General features: G+C 45.2%; 2 protein-coding genes across 4 annotated transcripts; one reads left to right on the top strand and one right to left on the bottom strand.

Annotated features, from left to right (window-relative positions):
• The first annotated feature begins 13 nt into the window (after positions 1 to 13).
• LOC124478819 (nuclear receptor ROR-beta-like) lies at positions 14 to 15,510 on the top strand. 3 transcript variants are annotated; one of them, XM_047037281.1, is made up of 10 exons: positions 14 to 414; positions 6,593 to 6,678; positions 6,873 to 7,014; positions 7,482 to 7,916; positions 8,086 to 8,207; positions 8,648 to 8,780; positions 9,280 to 9,387; positions 9,515 to 9,625; positions 9,989 to 10,101; positions 11,963 to 15,510. In XM_047037281.1, exons 1-10 carry the CDS (start codon positions 408 to 410, stop codon positions 12,122 to 12,124), a joined length of 1,419 nt encoding a protein of 472 aa, XP_046893237.1. In that variant the 5' UTR covers positions 14 to 407; the 3' UTR covers positions 12,125 to 15,510. The 3 variants fall into 3 exon arrangements, with proteins under 3 accessions (XP_046893237.1, XP_046893239.1, XP_046893238.1); XM_047037283.1 differs by lacking the exons at positions 14 to 414; positions 6,593 to 6,678; positions 6,873 to 7,014 and adding an exon at positions 7,033 to 7,152; XM_047037282.1 differs by lacking the exons at positions 14 to 414; positions 6,593 to 6,678; positions 6,873 to 7,014 and adding an exon at positions 7,170 to 7,359.
• A 1,783-nt stretch (positions 15,511 to 17,293) lies between these two features.
• LOC124478818 (deleted in malignant brain tumors 1 protein-like) lies at positions 17,294 to 25,963 on the bottom strand. The gene is made up of 8 exons (XM_047037280.1): positions 25,884 to 25,963; positions 25,135 to 25,167; positions 22,700 to 22,993; positions 21,389 to 21,694; positions 20,988 to 21,290; positions 19,315 to 19,644; positions 17,799 to 17,896; positions 17,294 to 17,723 (listed from the first exon to the last, which is right to left on the bottom strand). The coding sequence occupies exons 1-8, from the start codon at positions 25,924 to 25,926 to the stop codon at positions 17,601 to 17,603; spliced, it is 1,530 nt and encodes a 509-aa protein (XP_046893236.1). The 5' UTR covers positions 25,927 to 25,963; the 3' UTR covers positions 17,294 to 17,600.
• Between the last annotated feature and the right edge of the window lie 651 nt (positions 25,964 to 26,614).

The raw sequence follows: 26,614 nt of genomic DNA, 5'->3' as shown, positions 1-26,614 counted from the left end.
GCGCCACTGTTCGGGGGCACGAGGCGGGCCGGTGAAACGCGATCATGTGAGAATCCATGCGCCGAAAGAAGGTTACAGAGCGCGAAAAAGACAGTGCACTCAAGTCAGCGAAAGAGGTGACAGCAAGACGATTCAGCGACGTACTTTTATTGCAAACAGCCCACTCTCACTCAGGGGAATACTGGTGCAAGAGCTTACTTTAACTTACCGAAACAACATCAGCAACATCTTTCTTTCCTAGCCCATTTGTTTTCGTCGACAAGTGTTAGTATAAGCTACATATGAGTATTTGTTGTTTTTACAGTTTTCAAAAGCTCCTTTTTGGAGCTAAAAACCCGTTATCTTATATTTTTTTCTCAGTTTTATTTTCATAGAGTTGTATGACTCGAAGATAAAACAGCAACATCATGAGAGGTAAGTGAATGATAATTCTACTTAACTGGCAATGCAACACTTGCAAAAGTATATATATATTTTTTGTTATTTTTTGAATGAACGTTTTGTACCTACTCAGCGTTGTCTTGTATTAAGCATTGCTTTGAATTATAGTTCTTTCTAAGTGCGTATGTCGACGCAAGATGCTACGCATGGAGCACAAGTAGGCTTCAAGCCCCACAGATAAAGACGAATAGACTAAAGTAACATGACAAATACTCCAATTAAAACAATAGTTTATCTGATCGTCATTAAATTAAATTTCTTTAAGGAAATCCCAAACCCTGTTTTTTTATGTTAAGTCTAATGTTCGCATTCTGCATGCTTATTGCGTGATAAATACCAAAACATGAATTATTATGAACAGACTACAAATGTGCACTAATAATAAACATATATGTTATTTTAATTTTGCACGCATAGAACTGACAGTAATAATTTATGGTAGATGTAGTTACTTTATCCCACCAGAGTGCGACTTTGGTTATGTAAGAGCACTAAGGGAGGGAGGGAGGGAGGGAGGGAGATTGAAACGGCTCAAAGAAAACACACGAAAAATATTAGATAATCACATTGCCTAATCTCTCCAATGACACGGGGCTTTTTTTTCCTGTCAGTTCTCAACATATTTTGCTCATGTTTTAAGGAGAACATGAGAACAGTATAATATTACACCTCGCAACTAATACTGTGTAATTAAATATCACTCCATATATGTATTTTAACAGCCTCTTAAACATTTGTAAAATGAAAAATAAATAACAGGGGAGGGGAGGGGCGCCGTCCGCGGGTGTTCAGTTTAGATTTCAGGGTGCCGTGTTGTTGTTGTCTGACATTGCAGCATGGTCGCGCGGGTGAGAGTTTGGGGGGAAGAAAAAGGGGCAAGTGCGCCGTTCCATTGACCTAGTGATGTCATCAAGGGTTACACAGCATGGGAGGAGGAGAGTTGAGGAAGGATGGTGAACTGAAGACACGCGGATGATGAGCTGCAGCGTCATTAGCCAACTGAGAGAGAGAGAGCAAATGTGTTATGATTGTTTGGTAGCAAATCAACGGTCTGGGGAGAGCCCTTGTCGTCAATGATGCCTTTCCAGTCATGTAATGCCTACATTAGGAGCCTCAAATCCTCCTATATTGATCATTCATTAGTTCATGTGTGGTATAATGATCTAATAAATATCTTTAGAGAAAAGGATAAATAAATGAATACGTTTACGTTTTTTGGTATCAAAGTTTGTCATCTGATATCTGCTACAACACAGAACTAATGCGTCTGAGTAAACAATCGTCAGGCTTTTTTGTTCAGAAAACGTGGCAGTTGAACTTGAACTTTTCCAGCGCTCAGGGCCCTGCTTGACCTGTCAGAGGGAGAGTGCAATGCTGCGTAGCCCCTGTAGATCATGGCAACAGCCCTGGGGTTGCTAGCCCCAGCCTACACCCCATAATGACACCTAACACCACACCCTATAGCTCCAGCAGTATGTACAGTATTTCAGGTTGGTAGTCCACAGTTGGCTCATAACAGCAGATTGATGATGTCATCACTCATGTTGCTCACTTTGGAATGTATCTCTGGCCTGACAGTAAGGCAGACAGACAGGCAGACAGGCAGATAAACAGTCAGGCATGCAGGCAAACAGGCAGGCAAACAGGCAGGCAAACGGGCAGGCAGGCAGGCAGGTTGTGAAGAGGTAGCACCAAGCTGTTAGTTCCAGGAAGCACTCCACTTCAGGAGGCCCCTGATAGGAGGCCTTAGAGAGGAGTCCTGTGAAACGAGGCCCCTGATTGGCCTCTAGACATACAACAGTCCTTCTCAATTCAGGGGGTGAAAATAGTAATGTATCACATTTGTCATATTATTGTAACAAGGGTTCAAGAGTCCAGTAACCGTGGAGACGCCTTGGAGAGTAGAGACACTCTGCACTGTCTCATAACTACTGCACTGACTGACTGACTGTCTGTCTGTCTGTCTGACTGTCTGTCTGACTGTCTGTCTGACTGTCTGTCTGACTGTCTGTCTCACTGTCTGTCTGACTGTCTGTCTGACTGACTGTCTGTCTGTCTCACTGTCTGTCTGACTGTCTGTCTGACTGACTGACTGTCTGTCTGTCTCACTGTCTGTCTCACTGTCTGTCTGACTGTCTGTCTGACTGTCTGTCTGACTGACTGACTGTCTGTCTGTCTCACTGTCTGTCTCACTGTCTGTCTGACTGTCTGTCTGACTGTCTGTCTGACTGTCTGTCTCACTGTCTGTCTGACTGTCTGTCTCACTGTCTGTCTCACTGTCTGTCTGACTGTCTGTCTCACTGTCTGTCTGACTGTCTGTCTCACTGTCTCTCTGTGGGAGTTCCCAGCATGCTGGACTGTGAAGGTGCCTGTCTATCTGTCTACTTGTCTGTCTGACAGCTGGACACGACCGTTTTGTCTTTTGCGTCTTTTGCACCTCGGTTGAGGTGTCTCCTGGAAATTCTTGCCCTTACTGAAGCCAGTGTATGTGTGACATTTGGGGCAAATGAACCAGCCATTCTGCATGGTATTGTTGCTTTGATTTCTTTGACCGTTGCTTTATTATAGTTTTTACAATAGTATGATACTTTCCTTTTTTAACGAGTACAGTCAGTTGTAGTGTATTTAGTATTTAATTTTAAGTGTACGATTCCCCTCAGTCTGACAGAAAGCAATGTGTGTGTGAGGAACGAGTGCGAGTTGTGATTTGTTACAGCACACACTCACACACACACACACCACACGGAAAACAATAGGAAAAGGACAAGTTGGAGGATTAAAGAATGAAAGTGAATGCCTCACAGCCTGTATGTCTACAGCATACAGTAATTCACATCACTGAAACTCTCAAATTAAACAGGACCTCTGGACTCTAGCTGGCTGTGTGATAAGATTGCATGTGAGTTGCAGAATGTGCTTGTTTAACAGCACCTGGAAGGTTTCAGAATGTGCTTGTTTAACTGTTTAACAGCACCTGGAAGGTTTTATAGAAACTGGAACTTGGAGCATGACACACTGACTGACTGAGTAACACACACATGAGATGGGCCACCTCCATAGTCGCTGCCAGATTATACCCTGCAGATTAGACCCTGCAGATTAGACCCTACAGATTAGACCCAAGAATATACCACTAACTGGTTTACCTTCATTGAAACACCTCTTTCTCAGGTCACAGTAAATGGTGATTATGATTGCATAAAGAAAAGCTATCTTCTATTGTGTTCAAGAGAATAATGTAACTTGTTTTCCACAAGTTTAGGCCTGTTTTGACTTCCAGGAGTCCCTTTTGACATTGATGGATCATTTAATACATTGGCCTCTCAATTTCCTTGAGTTTCTCTGATTTCTTATCTGGTGGGTACATAATGTCATTATTCAACTCACTCATTACACGGTTCAAGGCTTAATACATAACTATCCGGTAATTGTTAACGAGTAGTTGTAATGCTTCACCAGGAGTTAGTAATTGAGCATCATTTAATCAAAATTTACTGCGTTCAAAAATAGTTCTCATCTTATTTTCTGATAATGTACAAAAAAAAACACTCACACAACCTGTCTTTGACTTGTAAAGTTTTTGCTTTGTATCACACTTCCAAAGTGTGTCAAGCGACTGCGTTCAAAGTCAGGAACCACCGTAACCTGAACTACCTCCACTCAATGACCCCAAATGTTCTCCGGAGCCTCAAAAAAAACAGTCCTTGTTCAAAACCACGGGGCAAATCAATCACTCAGTTCTTGCACAGAACCCAGTTTAAAACACACTTCTTGTCCTGAGAGCAGTTCACGTGAGTAATGGCCTCCTCCCATGTTGATTAGTCATCCTTTGCAGGAGTAAAAGAGGGACACTGATTGTCTTGTAACCAGGCCTCTCGCTTATATAAGAGTCAGATGGCTGAGCGGTGAGGGAGTCGGGCTAGTAATACAAAGGTTGCCGGATCGATTCTCCGCCGAGCCAAATGACGTTGTGTCCTTGGGCAAGGCACTTCACCCAACTTGCCTCGGGGGGAATGTCCCTGTACTTACTGTAAGTCGCTCTGGATAAGAGCGTCTGCTAAATGACTAAATTCTTGTCGTGTAAGCTTCTCCCAACCGACAGGACCTAAAAATAGTTATATGAGCAACAGCTGAAACTGCAGTCAAATAGTTGACAAGCAGCCACTAGTTGAGGGTCGGTGTGTGTAGCTGTCCCCATGGGCCGGTGGAGTAACTCACGACTCGGTTACATAAGGACAAGATGGCCGCCGGCACTATTTCACCTATTGATTTGCTCTCACACCTGTTTGAGCCGGTCACAAATTGTTCTCTGGAAAAAAACACACGGCAGTGAGATGACATATCCTCTCTCTCTCTCTCTCTCTCTCTCTCTCTCTCTCTCTCTCGCTTTTTCTACCTGTCTCTCCCTCTTTTCTTCTTCACTCTCAGGTTCTCTCTCTATTTCATTTTATCTCCTCTGTGTTATGTAGTCAGATTTGGTTCCACCTTAAAGCGGGAGAGAAATGAGATCACTAGGCTGAGCCAGGCTCCTCCTCCCAGCTCAGTGGGAAAGTGTGTCAGTAGACCAGCTCCTTCTCCGAGCCGGACTTCTCCTTGGCTGAGTAGCAGGCCAGGCAGCCAGTCAGAACCTGAGATCTGAACCCAGTGAGCCAATGGGAGCGCGTAAGAGAAAGGGAGGGGGAGGGGGAAAGGCTTGTCACGGCGTTGCCACGGCGACATCGCCTGAATGAGTGTGTTCGTGGAATGTGGCCAGACGGCAGTTATATAACAGGGAGGAGGGGAGGGAGGGAGGTTATTTTCCACTGGGCTTTATTTATTTATTTCCCATGGTTGGTTGTTGTAGGCCGGAACTTTATCCAAAGGAAACACTGAAATACCTCAGCCATATTATGGACAAGAACTGTCTCTCCACCACCAAGCAGCAGCCAGGGGATGCCTGGGCCATTTCTCTCTGTCAACGTTGAAATTGTACCGTTTATTCCCATAGTTACTGAACCTAAACTTGATTTGATTCTGCGCGTGACGCGTGTCCAGATCCCTGACTTGAGCTTGGACTTGTGTGAGCAGGTTTCCAATGTTCTGGATCGAGCCGGTTAACACAACAGCGGCACATTAAAGCTTACCTAACACCCTAATTGCGTCAGGGCACAAAGCAGTTTTAAAAATCTTGGAACACGCCCTGCCAGCCTCTGCAAACAACGACTGACCCCCAGCAGAGCTCCTGCTGGTCTGGTTGTGTCTCTTATAGGTTGTTGTCTCTTCAGTGCTTAGCCTAGGATGCAGAGGAGGTTTTGTTAACTTGTAGTTCACCCTGGAGGATGAGGGGGGGGGGGGGGGTAAAGAGCCGGTGTAACTTTATAACCGCGGGCCTCCGCTAATGCAATTGACCTGCTATTCTGGTCCAGTGAAGACTCAAGCAGCCTCACTTAGATAAACAGCAACTGAAAAGAACAGTCTGTGCCTAAGATAGAGAGAAAGATATAGAGAGTTAAAGTCTGCTCTCTTAAAGGTGTGCCGTTTTTTTTGTTGCCTTGTGTGTTTTGTCACAAGAATGTGCACTCCTCAAAGCACATTTCTTCCCACGATTTGACATTTAGATGGTCCATTTGGCTCTGCATTGTGAAATCCTCTGTGAATAATATACATACAGGGTCAACACCTAGTCAAATTAATTTCAAGGCTATCCAGGTTTGTAAGTTAGACTGTGTGGTGTAGGCTGGCTACCTTGCTACCTTTTACTACTCAACTTGATGAAGTTAAAGTTAGCCTGCTCTGACAATGTTTGTCTGACCTTTATGGTTTTCAGCAGCATATCAGATTACGTTTTATGGCTCGCAATTTCGATTAGCCCTTTCTCTAGGACACCTCAACGTCCAATCTTGTTGAGAAACAGCATTACTTCCTCCTCGACCACTTCCCTATCGACCGTTGCTCCCTGACCAGGAGTTCATAGTCTCCACCCAAAGCTTAGACAAATAAAATGTTATTGTGTCATTATCGTCTGAGTAGAATGACCCGGAATTGCACAAAAGAACACCGACAACATTCATGCAGCATTTCAAAATCCACGTACCTCAAACTCTGTACATCAGTCTGTTCTAAAATACTGTCCTCTCTCTCTCTCTCTGTCCCTATTCCTCTCCCCCTCCAGCTCAGATTGAAGTGATACCCTGTAAGATCTGTGGAGACAAGTCCTCAGGAATCCACTATGGTGTCATCACCTGTGAAGGCTGCAAGGTGAGCTCCATGAAAGAGTCAACTTTACCTGAAGTGTTTCATCTGTGTTGTGATGGAGCCTACCTGTGGTGTTGATTGTGTAATTGTGGCCTGGATTCTGAATGAACAAAACACACAACATATTCTGTCACTTACTGTTGCACTGAAAGTTTACTACACTTGGATTGACTCTGTGTGTGTGTGTGTGTGGGCAGGGCTTCTTCCGACGCAGCCAGCAGAACAACGCCACTTACTCCTGCTCCCGCCAGAGGAACTGTCTGATCGACCGAACCAACCGTAACCGATGCCAACACTGCCGGCTGCAGAAGTGTCTGGCTCTGGGCATGAGCCGCGATGGTGAGGCCCTGCAGCGCTGTGTGTGTGTGTGTCTGCTGAAGTGTCTGGCTCTGGGCATGAGCCGCGATGGTGAGGCCCTGCAGCGCTGTGTGTGTGTGTGTCTGCTGAAGTGTCTGGCTCTGGGCATGAGCCGCGATGGTGAGGCCCTGCAGCGCTGTGTGTGTGTGTGTCTGCTGAAGTGTCTGGCTCTGGGCATGAGCCGCGATGGTGAGGCCCTGCAGCGCTGTGTGTGTGTGTGTCTGCTGAAGTGTCTGGCTCTGGGCATGAGCCGCGATGGTGAGGCCCTGCAGCGCTGTGTGTGTGTGTGTCTGCTGAAGTGTCTGGCTCTGGGCATGAGCCGCGATGGTGAGGCCCTGCAGCGCTGTGTGTGTGTGTGTCTGCTGAAGTGCCGTATTCAGACAGTTGCTGATCGCTTTGGTTGTTCTCCGCCGACACTCATTACTTTCTTGTTTCCTCCCCGATCACAGCCGTCAAGTTCGGCCGCATGTCCAAGAAGCAGCGCGACAGCCTGTACGCAGAGGTGCAGAAGCACCAGCAGTCCCAGGAGCGGGCCTGCGCCGCTGCCCGCGAGGAGGCGTCCGAGCTGGGCTCCCACAGCCGAGCCTACAGCCGAGGCTCCAGCACCGCCTTCAGCGACCTGGACGACATCACCACCCTGCCGGAAGGCCTGCTGTTCGACCTGCCCCTGACACCAGAGGGTGCCGGAGGGGAATACTGCAACCTGAAGATGCTGGGAGGCAGCGGGGGAAGCAGTTCCTCGTCTCAGAGCTCTCCCGAGCAGAGCGGCCTGGACTTTGGAGATCGTCACGTCAAACACGAGTACCAGCTGCTGCACGAGTCGGGCATCTTCGCCCACAACCTGCTCAACCCGCTGCCCGAGTGCTGCTCTCAGATGGAGATAGGTCAGTAGGAACCCCCCTCCCCATCTCTCTGTTACCGCGGCAACACTGCTGGTGGCGTGAACGCGACGGATCGAAAGAACAATTCCATCGAGCCTCGCTTGTCTTTGTCTGGAGGTGTTAGTCGGGGTTGTCTTTGTCTGATGTTTGTTGTGACTCCATGTGTGTTCAGAGCGCATCACCCAGAGTGTGTTGAAGTCCCATGTGGAGACCAGCCAGTACAGCGCTGAGGAACTGAAGAGGCTGGCCTGGACGCTGTACTCCCAGGAGGAGACGCGCTCCTTCCAGACCAAGGTACACACACACACACACACAGACAGACAGATCTCTAGGATACAGAGTAACATTTCTAATGTCTAGTACTAATCTCAGTACCCGTCTCTCCCTGTGCCAGTCACACAGACAGACAGACAGTCACACAGACAGACAGACAGCCAGACAGATCTCTAACGTCTTGTACCCGTCTCCCCCTGTGCCAGTCACACAGACAGGCAGACAGTCACACAGTCACACAGACAGACAGACAGATCTCTAACGTCTTGTACCCGTCTCCCCCTGTGCCAGTCACACAGACAGGCAGACAGTCACACAGTCACACAGACAGACAGACAGATCTCTAACGTCTTGTACCCGTCTCCCCCTGTGCCAGTCACACAGACAGGCAGACAGTCACACAGTCACACAGACAGACAGACAGATCTCTAACGTCTTGTACCCGTCTCCCCCTGTGCCAGTCTGTGGACGTGATGTGGCAGCAGTGTGCCCATCACCTCACCAACGCCATCCAGTACGTGGTGGAGTTCGCCAAGCGCATCACCGGCTTCATGGACCTCTGTCAGAACGACCAGATCATCCTGCTCAAAGCAGGTCAGTACCTACACCTACCCTGCCTAGGGCCGACTCCTACACTGAGCTTGTGGCTGGAACCAAACACACAGAAACTCAGTACACACACAGCTTATGCTAAAGACACACCAGGCCGCCCCCCAGGGCTGCCTCTCTGGACACGCGTCATGTTGCTGTCCACCAGCCTGGCTCCAGGCTCTGTTTCTAACCGCTATTCCTCTTGTTTTCTTCTCGCCCACTTTTTCTCTTTTCCCCCTCATAAATCTACTATGTACCAAACCTGTACTTTTTGTATTGGAATAAACTGTTGTCTCCTCAATTTTTTTGTCATTTACAAACACTATCTTCCACATCGCTGTCAATTTTGAAAATGGGGATTGCCTCTGGTCCAATTTATAATTGACGTGACTTTGTGCTGTTGTTGTATGCATGTTGGAGCACTCTCTTTTTCTCTCTCTCTCTCTCTCTCTCTCTCTCTCTCTCTCTCTCTCTCTCTCTCTCTCTCTGGTTTTCCCTCCAGGCTGCTTGGATGTCCTCCTCATCCGCATGTGTCGTTCCTACAACCCCATCAACCACACTCTGCTCTTTGATGGCAAGTTTGCAAGTGCTCAGCTCTTCAAGGCTCTCGGTAAGTCACCCCCCCACACACATAACCACACACACAGAACCCCAGAACTACCAAGCAACAACCTTGGTCAAACTCCACTTAGGAAGTCAGGTTGTTTGAGGGGGACTTCTCCTGGTGTGTTGTGCAGGCTGTGACGACCTGGTGGGAGCCGTGTACGACCTGGCCAGGAGCCTGAGCCGCCTGCAGCTCTCTGAGGAGGAGATGGCTCTGTTCAGTGCTGCCGTGCTGCTGTCACCAGGTGAGACCCAGACCCTCCAGCAGGGGGCAGCACAGCAACCTCACAGATCACCTTCTGGCGTTGTCGTAAGCCTCTTACTGTGGCCCCGTAGAATGGCCTGGTTATGTATATGTCTTATGACAGTGGTAATAATAATAATACAATTAATTTGTAACGCAAATATCTTCCACTCAAATCAATATCAGTCATAAAATGTAATATACGATAACAATAGGGGCAGACACGATTAAATTAACAATCAAAAACCAGATTTAAAAGGTTTCATTTCATTTTGTGGTGTGTGGTATGTTGAACAATGATGTTTAATAGTGATGTGCCCTCTCCCCCCCCCCCCCCCCCCCCCCCCCCCCCCCCCCCCTCCAGACCGGGCCTGGCTGAGCGACACCCAGCAGGTCCAGAAGCTGCAGGAGAACATGTACCTGGCTCTGCAGCACAGCCTTCAGAGAGGAGGCTGCTCCGAGGAGAAGCTCACCAAGGTACCCACACTGTCCGTCACCACGCACGCTGAATCATCCTGAGCTGGTTACACACTCATCCAAAAGGACTGGTTTATTGCATTGTTCATTTAGACTTTGTTTTAGATGTACAGTGCCCTCCAAAAGTATTGGAACAGTGAGGCGAATTCCTTTATTTTTGCTGTAGACTGAAAACATTTGGGCTTGACATCAAATAATGAACGTGAGACCAGAGATCAACGTTTCAGCTTTTATTTCCAGGTATTTACATCAGGATCTGATGCACAACTAAGAAAATATCACATTTTGTTTGAATCCACCCATTTGTCATGTGATCAAAAGTATTGGAACAGATATACTTAAAACATATTTAAGTGAATAAGACTTAATATTTAGTTGCAAATCCTTTGCTTTCAATAACTGCAGCAAGTCTGTGACCCATTGATGTCACCAAACTTTTGCATTCTTCCTTTTTGATGCTTTCCCAGGCTTTCACTGCAGCCTCTTTCAGTTGTTGTTTGTTTTGTGGGGTTCCTCCCTTCAGTCTCCTCTTAAGCAGGTAAAATGCATGCTCTATAGGGTTTAAGTCTGGAGATTGACTTGGCCAGTCTAATACCTTCCATTTCTTGCCCCTGATGAACTCCTTTGTTGTTTTGGCAGTGTGTTTTGGGTTGTTATCTTGCTGCATGATGAAGGCTCTGCCAATCAGTTTGGTTGCATCTTTCCTTAAATTGGCAGACAAAATGTTTCTGTAGACTTCCGAGTTCATTTTGCTGCTGCCATCATGTGTTACATCCTCAATGAAGATTAATGAGCCCGTCCCAGAAGAAGCCATGCAAGCCCAAGCCATGACATTACCTCCACCGTGTTTCACAGATGAGCTTGTGTGTTTGGGATCATGAGCAGTTCCTTTCTTTCTCCAAACTTTAGCCTTTCCATCACTTTGGTAAAAGTTAATCTTTGTCTCATCAGTCCATAAAACTTTGTCCCAGAATTTTTGAGGTTCATCTCTGTACTTTTTGGCAAATTCCAGCCTGGCCTTCCTATTCTTCTTGCTAATGAGTGGTTTGCATCTTCTGGTGTAGCCCTTGTACTTTTGTTCATGAAGTCTTCTGCGAACAGTAGATAGTGATACCTTCACTCCTGCCATCTGGAGGTTGTTGCTGATCTCACTAACAGTTGTTTTAGGGTCTTTCTTTACAGCTCTCACAATGTTTCTGTCATCAACTGCTGATGTTTTCCTTGGTCTACCTGTTCGACGTCTGTTACTTAGTACACCAGTAGTTTTCTTCTTCTTCAGGACATTCCAAATGGTTGTACTGGCTATGGCCAATGTTTCTGCAATGGCTCTGATTGATTTTCCATCTTCTCTAAGACTCACAATTGCTTGTTTTTCACCCAAAGACAGCGCTCTGGTTTTCATGTTGTTTTCACCTCTGAATACAGTCTGCATAGACAAAACCTATCTTACCCAATCTGAACCTGAGTGTAGACATTCAGTGGTATTTATTGATTGAATAATGTATGTAATAGGACACACCTGGGCAACAAAACACACCTGTCAGTCACATGTTCCAATACTTTTGCTCACGTGACAAATGGGTGGGTTTGAACAAAAAGGTGATATTTTCTAATTTGTGCATCAGATCCTGATGTAAATACCTGGAAATAAAAGCTGAAACGTTGATCTCTGGTTTCACATTCATCGTTTGATGTCAAGCCCAAATGTTTTCAGTCTACAGCAAAAATAAAGGAATTGGCCTCACTGTTCCAATACTTTTGGAGGGCACTGTATCATGTCATAGTTTGACAGTAGATGGCCGGATTCAGATGTGGGAAAACGCTGACGTTGACGTTTCTCTCTTTTTCCTCCTCTCCAAAGATGGTGTCCAAGATGCCCATGATGAAGTCCATCTGCAACCTGCACATGGACAAGCTGGAGTTCTTCCGTCTCCTCCACCCAGAGACGGCCTGCAGCTTCCCCCCTCTCTACCGCGAGGTCTTCGGCAGCGAGATCGCTTTCCCAGACTCCACCGAGGGCTAGTGGTCCCCCATGGCACCAAGCCATGATTCGATTCACACAGACAGAGAGGTTTACGGATGAGGGACAGGGAGAGCGAGAGAAGCACAGTGAGAGAGAGAGGGAGCAGGAAGTGGCAAGAGGCAGATGCAACCAGCAACTCAGTGACAATCCTGCACGCTACACTTTAGCAGACACTACCACTCACCTCCGCTCTTTCACCTTTTGGCCCTCAGCCTCCCATCCTGCCCTGCCGAGCAGCTTGAACTGCCTGGAGACACAGTCCCCTAGTTACTGATTCATGTCATGAGGTGCTGGGCTCCAAGTGCACACTACCGATTATCTATTTGGGGAGGAGTTGAGAAAAACCTTGTAAGAAATGTTCTTGTGGTAATTTAAATAGTAAAAAAAAAAACTTTGTACGGACCTAATCTTGAAGTGAGTTTGACTTCTCGAGTTTTCAAAGGTCCTAATGTAAGCAAATAGTGAATGTAGTTCTCAGTCCTGTCGCCCCCTTATCCCCTGCAAGGTCTGACACAGAATGTACCCCCTGTCCTAGCCTCACTCTGGAGGAGTACGATGGACGAGGCTTGTTTAAACGCTTTGTAAGCGAGGGGTGGTGAAAACCAACTGCAATTTTTTTTCTTTTTTTAGTTTTGTACTTGTGGTGGTTTGGTATCCAGGAAGTTAACAGTTGAAAGGGACCAAGAACAAAAAGAGAGAGCAGGGCGAGAGGGATGATGTGGCGAACTAAGACCTGAGGCGTCTTACCACCTCACAGGCACAACCTATTGCATCACAGGCACAACCTATTGCATCACAGGCACAACCTATTGCATCACAGGCACAATCTATTGCACAGCACTTAGATGAGGAACCTATACTGGCCTACTTGTGCATTTGTACTCGCAGACATTCAGACACTGATCTATTTTTTTTTTTTTTTTGAACATGATTTTCTTTTTTGGAGATGCAATCAAAGACCTCAACCCTTTGACATTTTCCCCTTGCAAATGCCACTTCGAGAAAGAGAGAGCAAAAAGAGGAAAGAATCACAGAAGTATTTTGAAAAGTATTTTTTTCAAATGTCACTATATGTATACATAGACTTATATTTACTCTTGTAACAATTAGTTGTTTGGGGGACAGAGAGAGAGAGAAAGAGAGAAAAAGAGAGAGAGAGAAAATAAGAGAGGGAGAGAAAGAAAATAGTCTCAGGGTTCTCAAAGACTTCCTGACCACATGGTTGGGTGAAAAGAAAAAGACAATCGCTGCACAGTCTGAACCCTGAGGACAATCAGCACCTAAGACGAAGACCATGCTGAGGAAGCCCCGCCTCCAAGCCACAAGCCCCGCCTCCGAGCCACAAGCCCCGCCTCCGAGCCACAAAGACTCAGAGGCAGTGACGGGCGTAGAGGCAGGACGATAACAGCCTCACCCAAGGAAAACCCATCACTGCCATCTCCAGAGCCCCACCCCTGGCCCCCACCCCCGTCGACGTCACCAAGGCAACGACCATCCCTGCTGTGATGGAGCCTGGCAGAGGCACAGGGGGAAGGAGCCTAGCAACCGAGGCTTGACAACCAACACACTGAGCAGAGACTCTCACTTGTGTGGAGGAAGAGGATCCTGGAATGTCTAACTGCATGGGCCAGCAGTGGGCAGGGATGCTGGTCAACACTCAAACATACTTCTTACCTGTGGTGCTCAATCCTTCTGCTTTCATATGAAACCTCAAACGGATAGACTGATAGAGGTGTTTGTGTCTGCCGTTCTCCTCACCCTCCATAGTCGTACTACCTCACTTCCCCCCAGACTTACAGCACGTCTAAGAGGGTAGACAGTCCCTCACCAGCGAGCTCTGACAGCTATGTGGACGTAGGGACACAGCACCACCACAGCCGCTGCGTTGCTCTTTACCGTGCAGTTTGAAGGACATAGCTGAAAAATATTACATCTATTTTATGCAAATATATTTTTCCATTCTGTTTGATAAAACCTCATATGGAGATTTCTGTTTTTACTGAAATTCTGTTAAGACACTACATATTGTACACACAAGCGGGCAGGCAGATAAAGATACACAGACAACTAGACAAACATACTGACAGAGAAACATGAGAGATCGATTTGAATTTTATAAATGAAGCCCTTCAACACTCATAACACAAAGCTTGACCCTTCTACAGACCAGCTGCCGCGGATAAAAATAGAATCAGTAGAGCTGAAGTTTATTACAACCTTCTTTACCGCAAAGAGACAATCACTCACAGGCCTTGGCTATCCAGTTGTATTTGAAGTGATCCCATGTTTCACTTGTTGCACTGCTGGGCCAGTGTGGGACTCCCTATTGTATATAAGCTTCTGTTGTTTCTGTTTAGGGGGATACAGGATTTTAATGGATGCTCAAGGTCGAGTCAGAGTGGGACTGTGCAATAATGTCGTTCCCGTGTGTAGCTTGAGGGCGACAGCTACACCCTAAACTCATCCAAGCCAGGTGACCCTGCATACTCCCCCCACACACACTCTGACAGATACAAACGCATATATTCTCCCCCTCAGCGCTACACAAAGCCACAACACAACTACACGACAGGAGTCTGGTATTAACTCGCACGTGTTTGACGACGGTTTGCGAGGCAGTGCAAAATTGTACACATGGTGTAAATGCTTTGTGAAAGTCTTTAGAGCTTAGTATGTATTTGTAAAACAAATATTACAAATTTTAAAAAACGTAGGTGAAACTGTGCAGCCTCTGGCCTGTTTTCTGGTGGTGTTCCGGTGGGGGGGCAGTCCTGTAGGGACTAAGCACTTTTACTTTTCCAGTCAGTTTCACTCAGGGAGATAACTGGTCTCTCTGACCCAGTGTCTTTAGATAGCCTAGCAGGGACAGATGCACCCAACAGAAAACCTTAACCCATCACTGTGTACAGTCTGTTCTTGTGAATGTTGAGCACAGAAGTATCCAATAATCTACCCCAGTTTGATATCAATGTTATTATTGGGCGTTTGAGCATTACGGAGTTCGTAGAAGAAATAGCATCTTTGAATCTTTGGATCGTGTGCTGGTTTTGTTGTGATTTTTTGTCTGTTAATTTCTATCCTTTTTCTGTCATGTTGTTTTTCTCATCAGTTTAGTGTTCTTCTTTTCGTCTCGAAGAGTTGTAATTCTATTTTTTTTAAGAATGTTTATATAAATGCCTCCCTAAACAGTTTCTCTTTTGTCATGATCCCTTTGTCTATTATGTTCCCATTCTATTTTAAGATCATTATTGAAATCAATATAGATTTTAATAAGATATAATTTATTATATGTTATGAATATAAAGACGTTATTAACACAGTGAACAATTGTACATTGGGAATACAATGTGTGGATTAATGAATGTAATAAAGATCGTTTTACAATACAAAGATTCTGCTTGTCTGTTTGTCGTGCACTGACAACCCAAACTCCATGTTGGTTGGGCTTCAACATTACTGTTCCAGGACAACTATAAAATAAGACATGAAATAACATCAACTACCAGGGTTGAATTATATGATGAGGAGACATGTATAATTTTACCTAAACAATTAAATGATTTCAAACGGTATCCCAGACGTGAATGCAGAGCTGGCCCAAGGCATAAGCGAACTACGTGGCTGCTTAGGGCCCCCGTGGCCACCAGAGGGCGCCCAAATACATTCTGCTTAAAGGTCCCAAGATATGAAAACTTCCCTTTTGGAGGTTATTTAACATTAATGAGTTCCCCTAGCCTGCCCTTGGTCCCCCAGTGGCTAGAAAGTTCAATAGGTGTAAACCAAGCCCTGGGTATTCTTCTCCGCCTTTGAGAAAATGAGAGCTCAAACGCTCCGATTTGAAAATGTTCCTATTATGACGTCATAACAGGGAAGGTTACCTCCACTTTCTCTGCTTTGACCGCACTGAGAATTTGGCCCACCAATGACAAAAAGAGCTACGACCGTGTGAGCGCAACATTGATTTTTCCTGGAGACATCATGGCTTGCATCGACCGAAGCATGGCAGTTAGCCCCGCCTCTTTCTTCCTCATAGCATTTAAAGCTACAGACACATAAAAACGGCACGTCCTGAGGAAAGCTCATTGTGGGACTGCTCGTAGTGGCTATAATTCTGCACCGAGGCTGACTTTTGGGAAAGAGACTTCAGATACAGTATTAGGAGACCACTAAGGCCAATATAAAAGCATCCAAAAACAGCATGTCATGGGACCTTTAAGGCCCCATAACGGCTTGGGCCGGCCCTGCGTGAACGCATACATATTTCGATGTCCCACCAATGTTGGACCAGAGAATGGCTGTTTATCAATCCGACGAACGCTAAGAACGCACTTGCTTTCTTGAGAGGAACGTTCTTGCCAAGCGTCTTGCGAGAACGGTCTTGCAAGACCGCGAGGATGGACCATTCATTTTGCACTCACCCGCCATCACCCCCAACGGAACTCTGGTGGAACTGCAACCAAATTCGGTACAATGGGGCTTAATAGGGAGTGAACAGGCTCTCCTTAGACAGGCTCTGGTTGGACACAACCGCGTAGACACGGTGTCTAAGGTCTTTGTGCAAAGTGTAACCAGACGGGGCTTTAACCCTCACGCTGTCCTGGTTGTCATGGCAGCCCATGTCTTTAACCCTCACCCTGTCCTGGTTGTCATGGCAGCCCATGTCTTTAACCATCACACTGTCCTGGTTGTCATGGCAGCCCATGTCTTTAACCCTCACGCTGTCCTGGTTGTCATGGCAGCCCATGTCTTTAACCCTCACGCTGTCCTGGTTGTCATGGCAGCCCACGTCTTTAACCCTCACGCTGTCCTTGTTGTCTGTATAGTCAGCCCATGTCTTTAACCCCCACGCTGTCCTGGTTGTCATGGCAGCCCATGGCATCCAGGTGGCGCTGTCTGACTTCAGCAGACCCTGGTCCTCTGCTCACTCAGCATCGCCCGTAAGTACAACTAATACAGAACTTTACATTGGTCGTGAAGTGACTTGTTCAAATCTCCCTTTTGTTGGTTCAGATAAAATGATGAACGCATGAATACATGAGAACGTAATTGTTTGAGAATTGGTTAGAGTGGTTACAACCTCCATGCTCATCCCTCCATTTCAGGAGGGGAGAGGAGAACAGAGAAGCCTAAAACAGAAGAGATAAAAGCAGAGCAGAGTATAGTAGAGTCCTCATGAAGTACTCTTCAGTGAAGCAAACTTTTGTTGAGAAACTTTTTTTATACAATTTTCTTTCTAACTTTCAAAACCTTTTTTTGTGTTTGCAAAATAAATTCACATTTAAGCACTAAAAAATCTTCAAAAAAACAAGAGAAATACTAAGTTATTCAAATAAGCATTAACACTCGATGATGTTGCCAATATTAAAGTAATCCTGGTGGAACTGTTCCAAAGACCCAGATCCAGGATCAGACCAGCTTCTCCCAGTGCTGTCAGTCACCATTGTCAGGGACTCCATGACTGACCTCAGATCAGCGTCTAGACAGCACTCTCCTCCTGCTCCATCCTCTGGGCTGCTCTCTCCTCTCCTGGCCCAGCTTCAGCACTGGAATGCAGGGAGACCAGCTCCATGCTCCCCCTCTCTGCAGGCTTCCTGGTGGTCTGGAGAGACACAACACAAGAGACTCAGGAAAAGGGGAAAACACAGAGCAATGTGACATGATCAAACAACAGTACCTTAAAGTACAGATAGAGGGCAGTGTTGGACGTCAGCAGAGTCAGCACCACCACCACCACCACCACCACTCTGATGATGAAAGCTGGCAGAGGATTGGCTGGAACAGAAACACAGCAGATGAAAAGAATGATCATCATCAGATCAGGCTGTCAACTACCAAGGTAAAGACACATCCTGTAACTTCCATGTTCAGTCTAAAGTGCTACTACTTGTTTATAGAGTGTGAAGATGAGCAGTGACCTAGGTGACTGCTACTGACACATTCTGGAGGCGTCTTCCTGCAGATCACCACAGGACTCAAATGACTGGCAGTTACTAGCTATAGTAGCTGTAGCTACTGACACATTCTGGAGGTTGATGAAGAAAAGTACGTCACCATGCTGAAAATGATGGAGATGGGTTACATTTATGGAACTATCTAATTGAAAAGTGAATGTCTCAGTTATTCCTTATATTATACTCTAAGTTGTATTATGGGAAATGTGATGCAAAGCTCTGACTGAGTAAAAAAAGTGTGAAACGTTGGTTTTAGCAAAGGAGGATAGGGAAGTACCACTCTAAGGAATGCAGAGGCCTAGCCGTAAATTAGAACGTACACATAGGGCCAAGCTGCAGGAAAACTCCTCCAAACCAAGTCTGAAACTGTCACCCAGGTCAGGCCTAGGTCTGTGTCTAGGGGTTTTCTATGTTTATAAAGCACAAGCATCCCATACCAACTAGAAGAAAGTCTAAGATGTGTGTGCACCCAACACGAGCCTGGACATGGTCAGATTTATGTAAGGACAGAGATGCCAACGTGACGCAACTTCTGTAATCAGAAACCCTAGTATAGGGGCCAATTGGGTGACAAAGCGTAGAAATGGTCATCAACAGAAAGGTACCAATAATGTGAGGATGCATAATGTATCTGTGACCAACTGTATTGTACCAATAGCAAAATGACAAAATGACACAAATAATAGGCAGAAAATACAGTATATAAGAGGACGTTTGGAGAGAACTTGCCAGTCTGCTCTTGGGAGCTTACTCACTTGGATACCTTTTTTTTACCCTGTGTTGGAATAAACCTTTGCATCAATACTCTGAGTTTCAGTGCATCTGTTGGGACTTAGCCTGATTTTTGACTGGTTTGGACTTAGAATAATTTTCAACGTTGGGACTTAGCCTGATTTTTGACGGGTCAACACTTAGAATAATTTTCATCGTTTGGACTTAGTTTATTTTTCACTTGTCTACACTTGGAATCATTTTCAACCTTTGGACTTAGTTTATTTTTGACTTGTACGGACTTAGGATTTTCTTCACTTCGACACTGATTTATTTTCACTATACACGGGAACTGGAAAAATTATTTACGACAAGGTGTCTACCTGCAGATCACCACAGGACTCAAATGACTGGCAGTTAGGTTTACTCAAGACCAGCCCCCACTAAGTTTCAAGAAATGTTTAAAGACAGCCCTTTTGATGGACTTAAAAGTTGCAGGTTGTGGATTTAAACACCATTCTCACTAACCTGCAACAGCGAGAGAGAGGAGCTCACTCTCAGAGGTGAAGTTATGAGAGAAAACGTAGACTTCATAAACACAGCTGTAGTTTCCTTGGTGGGCGTGGTCTGCAGCAGGAAAGAGGAAGTTGGCAGAATGATTGACAGCTATGAGGGTGTGTCTCAGGGTTGTGTTGGAGCCAGTGAAGGTGAGGTGGAAGGAGCCTCCTGGGTACAGTGGCTGGATGGAGCAGGTGATGGTGAAGCTGTGGTCCCTGAACACCTGCAGCCCCTGCTGCTGGTCCTGGGAGACCCCCAGCATGGAGGAAGACAGGGAGATACTGGGCTGGAACAGGATATCTGCAAACAAAGGAGTAAAGAGACAAAGAAGTAAAGAGAGAACATTTAAACAGCAGGACAAACACTTCTCTCTTTTAGCTAATCCCATCAGCTTGAAACTGTTAACAATAATGTCACGATACCAGAGACTGTTCCTGATTGTACCTGTAGGGGGCAGTAATCTACTGTAAATCTTTCATAACAGCTACTGTGACAGGTTGAGACTCACCCCCAATCTCAATCTCCACCCTCACAGACTCACAGACTGAGAGGCGCGTTCTCGCTAACACTGTAAGGGCTCAGGGCTGTCCTACTGTCAAATCATCAAGTGTGTGAGGGCACTTTGGCAGACATTTGGAGCCCTTTATGCACATTTCCCATGAGTCTGCATTTTGGCAGACTTCAGCTAAGGAAATTGCCCATTTCCTTAGCTTTCACAACACAGGTTATTCACAGTGTTGTGACGTGAAACACAAGGGTTACCAGGGGAAGCCCGGAAGCGAGAGAGAAATCCCGGCAAACCCGCATCATAAGAAAAGAAAGAAGAATAACTGTAAACTAACAAGCATGGAAGGAGTTCACATGGTTCACAGTTCACATGGTTAGAAAAAAAAAGTTTACATGTAAGTCTAAACACAAAACTCACTGATGGCGGAGATCAATACATGTAAAATGATGTCCCAAACCCACTATAATATAGCCTGACGTTGTCATACTCATAATTACTCAGAATATGAGTCTGATAACTCTCCGTTGGGCTGTGAGTATGGGGCGTGTTTCAACCCAACTCGTAAAAAAAATGCCTCTTCGCTCAATTGGATAGACTTTCAACCAATCAGAGCAACGTAATATGTTGTTTGTTGAAAACGAATTCAACCCAAGCGTTCTATGGTGACGTGGTTGATTACGTTACAGTTGATCATCTGTCCATCATCGTATAAAGCCCGCCCTGACAATTTCATTGGTCCGAACAGCTCATGTTTGGCAAACCGAGCCCGCCCTGACAATTTCATTGGTCCGACAGCTCATGTTTGGACAAACCGAGCTTCCCCAACCGAGCTTCCCCAGACCCAACTTCCAGACCAAATGTTTTTGTGTGCGGGGCTAAGTTGGGCTGGCAGCCAGGCTAACTATAATAGTGTGTAACATGTTTCAGCTTTGACAAGGTAATGTGATAATGTCCAAAGTGCTGTTCCAATCCTATTTATAACATTTTGAGCCTTCACAACCTCTTGCACTCAATCACCTACCATGTGATTTCAAGTAAGACTGTGAGGGTTTAGGGTTTAAGGAGGAGATTGGGGTCAGTAATGTGTGACTGCCAACATCCTCAGCTGAATATAACATCATGATGTGTGTATTACCTGAGCAGGTCACCTCCAGAGTACTGGAAGAGGAATGCCTTCCATCCATCACTCTTCCACACTCCCTCAGTGCAGACTCAGACCCAGCACAGTGAGAGTCAAACATCCATGCAGGATGTTTATCATAGTCAGTGTATCTTTTTGAAACAGCAGAGCCACAGTCCAGCTGTCTGCACACTACAGCTGCAGCTCTCAGGTCCCAGTTAGACCCACTGTCCACTCTCCTCCACTCTCCCTGGTGTTTCAGCTCCACTCTGCCAGCACAGCGACCATCTCCTCCCTCCAGCCTCACATCTTCTGGCCCTGGAGAAAAAGACAGGAGACAGTCAGATCCTCTGACTCTCTGTATCCTGAAAAAATACTGCATTCATTTTGGAAAGACAAACTGCTTCTTCCAGTACCTGAGCAGGTGAGTCCAACAGCATTGCCAGGTGAGCAGGTGTTTCTAGCTGAGTCTGAGGTGTCACAGGCCAGGAGACGGGACTCCGTGCCTCCACACTGGAACTCTTTATCCCAGAGTGGACCTTTCCCTTCTCCATAGAGCGCCCCCTGGAGGGCTGAAGGAGCCCCACAGCCAAACTCCCGACAGACCACCTCTGCATCCAGCCTGTCAAAGTCAGCTTCACACACTGAGACCCACGACTGATCAGACCTCACCTCCACTCTGCCAGAGCACAGACCAGCTCCCTCCACAAGCCTCACAGACTCTGGAGGAAGAAATGCCATAAAGATGCACATGGATGCAATCAGGGTTCTTGGCACGTGTCATGAAATTACAGGAGCATATGAGGGCAATATTCTTTCTTCCAAGGTTCCAAAAACAGATAGCAGCCTTGATTTCAGTAAGTCTAGAAAAACGTCATTAGTGTACAAAACAATGCAAATATTAGTATTGTCAGTTTAACGCATTATTAACGGCGTTAGCGCACACCCATTTTAAATGCGTCATATTTTTTATCGCGCGATTAACGTTCTTTTTGGCCCAGCAATTGTTGTAGTCTTTTTCACATGCTATTGCAACAACTACTGACGTTAGAAAAACTACAACACTACACCGGATCTAGCTACACCGGAAACAAAACAACAGGCATGCCGCACACACTTGTTTGGGCTTGCGAGCCGGCTAAAGAGTATTGGATAACTTTACACTTTGATTAGATGGCGAGTGCGAGACGCCGAAATGGATGCCAATAAGATTCTGAATGCAAAGTTTACTATTAAAAAGTTGCCAAATGGTCCCATTGACAAGAACAAAGTGATCTGTGTGTATTGTCGTTGTGAACTGAGCTATCATCGCAGCACGTCCAGTCTGAAATACCACTTGATGGCAAAGCACACAGCTGATGCGAATTCTCAGCCCCCTCGTCAAAGCCAGGCGATTGCAATGTTACTTTCAATTTAAAAAAACATTTGCACCAAGCAATCCGATCCACTTTTCCATGTTGATAAAAGCATTAAAATGAGAAAAAATAATTGGACAAAAGAAATCAAGGGACATTTAGAATAGACAAAAAAGTGCAATTAATTGTGATTAATCGCAAGTTAACTATAACATTAATGCGATTAATCGCGATTAAATATTTTAATCGTTTGACAGCACTAGTAAATATGTATCTGGTTTAATGTGCTGACAGCTACTGTGAGAGGATGAGACTCAATAATGTGTGACTGCCAACATCATCAGCTGAATATAAGAACATTGTGTGTATTACCTGAGCAGATCACCTCCATGGTATAGGAAGCGACATACCCTGTCTCAACTGTGCCACACTCCCTCAGTGCAGACTCAGACCCAACACAGTGAGATCTGAACCGCCATCCAGGATGTTCATCATCAGTGTATCTTGTTGAAACAGCAGAACCACAGTCCAGCTGTCTGCACACTACAGCTGCAGCTCTCAGGTCCCAGTCAGACCACATGTCCAATCTCCTCCACTCTCCCTGGTGTTTCATCTGCACTCTGCCAGCACAGCGACCATCTCCTCCCTTCAGCCTCACATCAGAACCTGGAGAAACAGAAAACAGTCAGGTCCTCTGACTCTCTGTCCAATCCTGTCCAGAAACAACCCCTGACCCCAACCCAGATCCCATGACATGCTGTTTTTGGATGATTTTATATAGGCCTTAGTGGTCCCCTAATACTGTATCTGAAGTCTCTTCGCCGAAATTCAGCCTTGGTGCAGAATTACAGCCACTGTATGCAGTCCCACTGTTACGCCCCCTTCTGGCTCGGGAGAGGAGGAGCACCAACTGCCCTAGGCCGCACAGTGGTGAAGGAAGCGGGAGGGTAGCGCCAATAAAAGTGTTTGCCACAACCAAGAATGTCGTGTTACACGGTTTTAATAAGTACACATATGCATGTACATAAACTCACAAACAATAGGGAGGGAGGACAACAGGCAAAGGGTTAGGAGTAGGGCAGTGCCAGCGGTCTGCCAAATCAAAGAAATAAACAAAGAGTCCCTGAGCTGCCCTACCCTTCTAGTCCTGCCTGACGCCTCACAATATCACAAGTATCTCACAATGTCACATTACACGTAGTATCTCACAATATCACATTACACATAGTATCTCACAGTATCACATTACGCTTAGTATCTCACAGTATCACATTACGCTTAGTATCTCACAGTATCACATTCAGGGTTCTAAATTAACTTTTTTGATCACCAGCCAATTTGGCTGGTAACTTTCTAAAGTTACCAGCCAATCAGAATTTCCACTAGCCAAATTATTTCCGGTGAAAATAAGAACAATTATGAGTTTCACTGAATGCATTTGATAATTTTATTAACATTGTTGGCATGAAAAAACTGAAAATGAAGTCAAATGAAGCACAAAGTAAGAAGTATTATGCAAGGGTATGTGAAATCACCAACACGTGACTAAGTAAGGACACGATTTATTGTAAATGGCTAAAACGTCCATTCGCATCATGATGAGATTGACTCCTGCCCATGCATTTACAGTAACGTTTTGTCCTAAGCAGGCTTTAATTAAACTGACCTAATATACCCTTTATTAAGAACAGTGTATTTACATTACACTAGACTGTGTCAGTAAGCAACATAATTTTCTTATGCGTAGACTACATGTTACAAAACATGACAACATTTTCATTGTCAAACACAGGCCATTCCCAACCCGTCAGCCATTTGGCATTACATTTTCTTTTCTTCGTTTCTCTAGTGCTATCAATATCCTCATCCCCTGCCTCGTTCCTCTTCTCGCCCCCAGAACTTTGTCCTAACCACCGCCGCATTAAGTTCACTTTACTACTCTAGCTAGCTCTTATTACCTCCTATGATCCGCAATGCTTCGTTTGACTCCTTCCTTGTGTTTTCTGGTGGACGCTCCGTTCGTTTCCACGGTTTCTCGCCCCCTCCAGACCCAACTTCCCGAACAAATGTTTTTGTGGGCGGGGATAAGTTGGGCTGGCAGCCAGGCTACAACACACGGTATACTACACACAAATATATTTTAGCACCCATGCATCCATTGACTGCAGTGCACTGCATGATTGGTCACAGTCTGGTGGATTACTGTATCATACCATCAAACAGTACAGTGACTGTAAGAAGACATTCTAACAATATTGTCGAAAATAGTATACATTAATGTTATGCTACAGTTCATGGCACACACAGACACACCATTCCATAATCACCTTTCAAAATTAGGTTTGGTTTCTGTCCTACTACACTCTTTCTTTTGTACTGTGTAATACTGTATTCACAACCACAAATGCTTATAGTAAACAAATAAGTTTGTTTTCAATCTTGTTTTCGTGTTTACCATGAATTTTTCATCGTCTCTGCCATTTACTTTCAATCTTGTACAGAAATGTAGATAGGAGCTCATGAACGAAGAGCTTTAGGTTTTGAATAACTGTGTGTATATGATATATCCAAAAATGTAATATAATGGCAAACGTGTTTGCAACATGAGACAAATGTGTGCTTTTGAGACGTGTTTGTGATATTTTGATTACAGTGCTTCATTTTGCAAGAGAAGCGAGGCATTTTGCATTTTGTGTGTGCAGTTGTTGGATTTGTGTGTTAAGTTTTGAAAAAAGAGGACAGGTAAAAAAAATATGTGTAAGCATTTGAAAAAAACTGTAGTTGCAATGGTAGCATATTCTACCAACCTGGAGGTTCATCAGTGAGTTCATCCTGGAGACCTGAGGAGACAATGTAGAACAGAACCTCAACATGACTTTCCAGTACTGTATGTCTACACCAGTACAAGACAGCTCTATTACCACAACGTCCATAGGTATGGTTTGGCCAGACGTGCAATCATTCATGAAAGCATAGATTCTTTCAGATCTTATTAAGATTTCCTCTGTAATGCCCAGTATTGTGCCTGTGTGTGAGGGTTAGTGTGTGTGTGAGGGTTAGGGCCCTGTGTAGTGTTTGTGTGTACAAGAGTGAGTGGCCGTTGTCGTCTTTAAGTGAGTGTGTGTGTGTGTGAGAAAAGGTTAGTGTGTGTAAGAAGGCCCATAGTAGTAAGTGTGTATTGGTGTGTATTTGAGGGTTAGTGTGTGTGTGTGTGTGTGTGTGTGTGAGAGAGAGATTTTGTGTGTGTGAGAGTGAGTGTGTTTTTTTAAGTGCAATATAGTGTGTTTCAGTGAGAGTGTGAGACAGAGTATATTTGTGTTTTATTTATTTATTAACAACAGCTATGTTTCATATGCTTTAAAAAAAATTTTTTTACAAACAGTAACTTTAGCACAAAACGCATTCTTGTTTCTAAAATACATTTACGTGGGTGTATACCAGTATAGGACAGTACTATATACACTAATACAGGTCTATACCGGTATGGGACAGTATTCAATATAGTAATCCATGTCTGTACTGTATCCTACACTGTACAGATACAACAGAGCCCTACCTGTGATCCAGAACATGACCACCAGCATCAGGACAGGAACCATCTCTCTCTCAGACGGGGTCTCCACTGGGCTGTAGAAGACTTCTGACTGGGGAGTGGGCTGAGGGCAGGAACAGCAGCTTCTATAATCTACATCTCTTCTATTTCCTGTGACGCCTTAACACAACTCTTCCAGCTAATAGGGTGTCTTGATGTGGTTCTGATAAGCAAACTGCAGGGCTAGCAACTTTCACACATTGGCCGTGAGACACACGAATTTCAACCAGAGGGGGGGGGGGGTGTCACCAAATTCCCCTATCTCTGGAACAATCTCCCAACCCATGTTCGAGACTCAGAGAGTATTAGAGTAGTGTAAGGAAGAAAATGTTTCACTTTTATTTGTTCAAGTTGTCACAACATGGCTGTACCCAAAGACAGCACAAGGATTAAAAAACGAGTCAGAGCAAATGGTTACAGAAAAACTTGCTTGTATTGGAAAGAACCAAGGTAACGATGTCAAACTCCTCAACATGTCCCTATCATGATAAAATGATCATGCACAGTAGTATGTATCTTTAGCTACTACATGATTGATGGAGCCAATGTGGGAGGAAGCTTCTGGCATTGTCGTGAAGTACAACAAACAGAGTTTACAGTAAAGAACCGTGACTCTTAAACCGTGGCCCTCTGACCCCAATTACGCATCAAAAAAATCACGATACAGCGCGCACAGCATTAGGCCTGCATGAAAT

The sequence above is a fragment of the Hypomesus transpacificus genome, chromosome 16 (genome assembly GCF_021917145.1).
Source record: "Hypomesus transpacificus isolate Combined female chromosome 16, fHypTra1, whole genome shotgun sequence".
In the NCBI taxonomy this organism is placed as follows: Eukaryota; Metazoa; Chordata; class Actinopteri; order Osmeriformes; family Osmeridae; genus Hypomesus; species Hypomesus transpacificus.
Note: the sequence above shows the minus strand (reverse complement) of the source record. Positions and strands in the feature narration are given on the sequence as shown.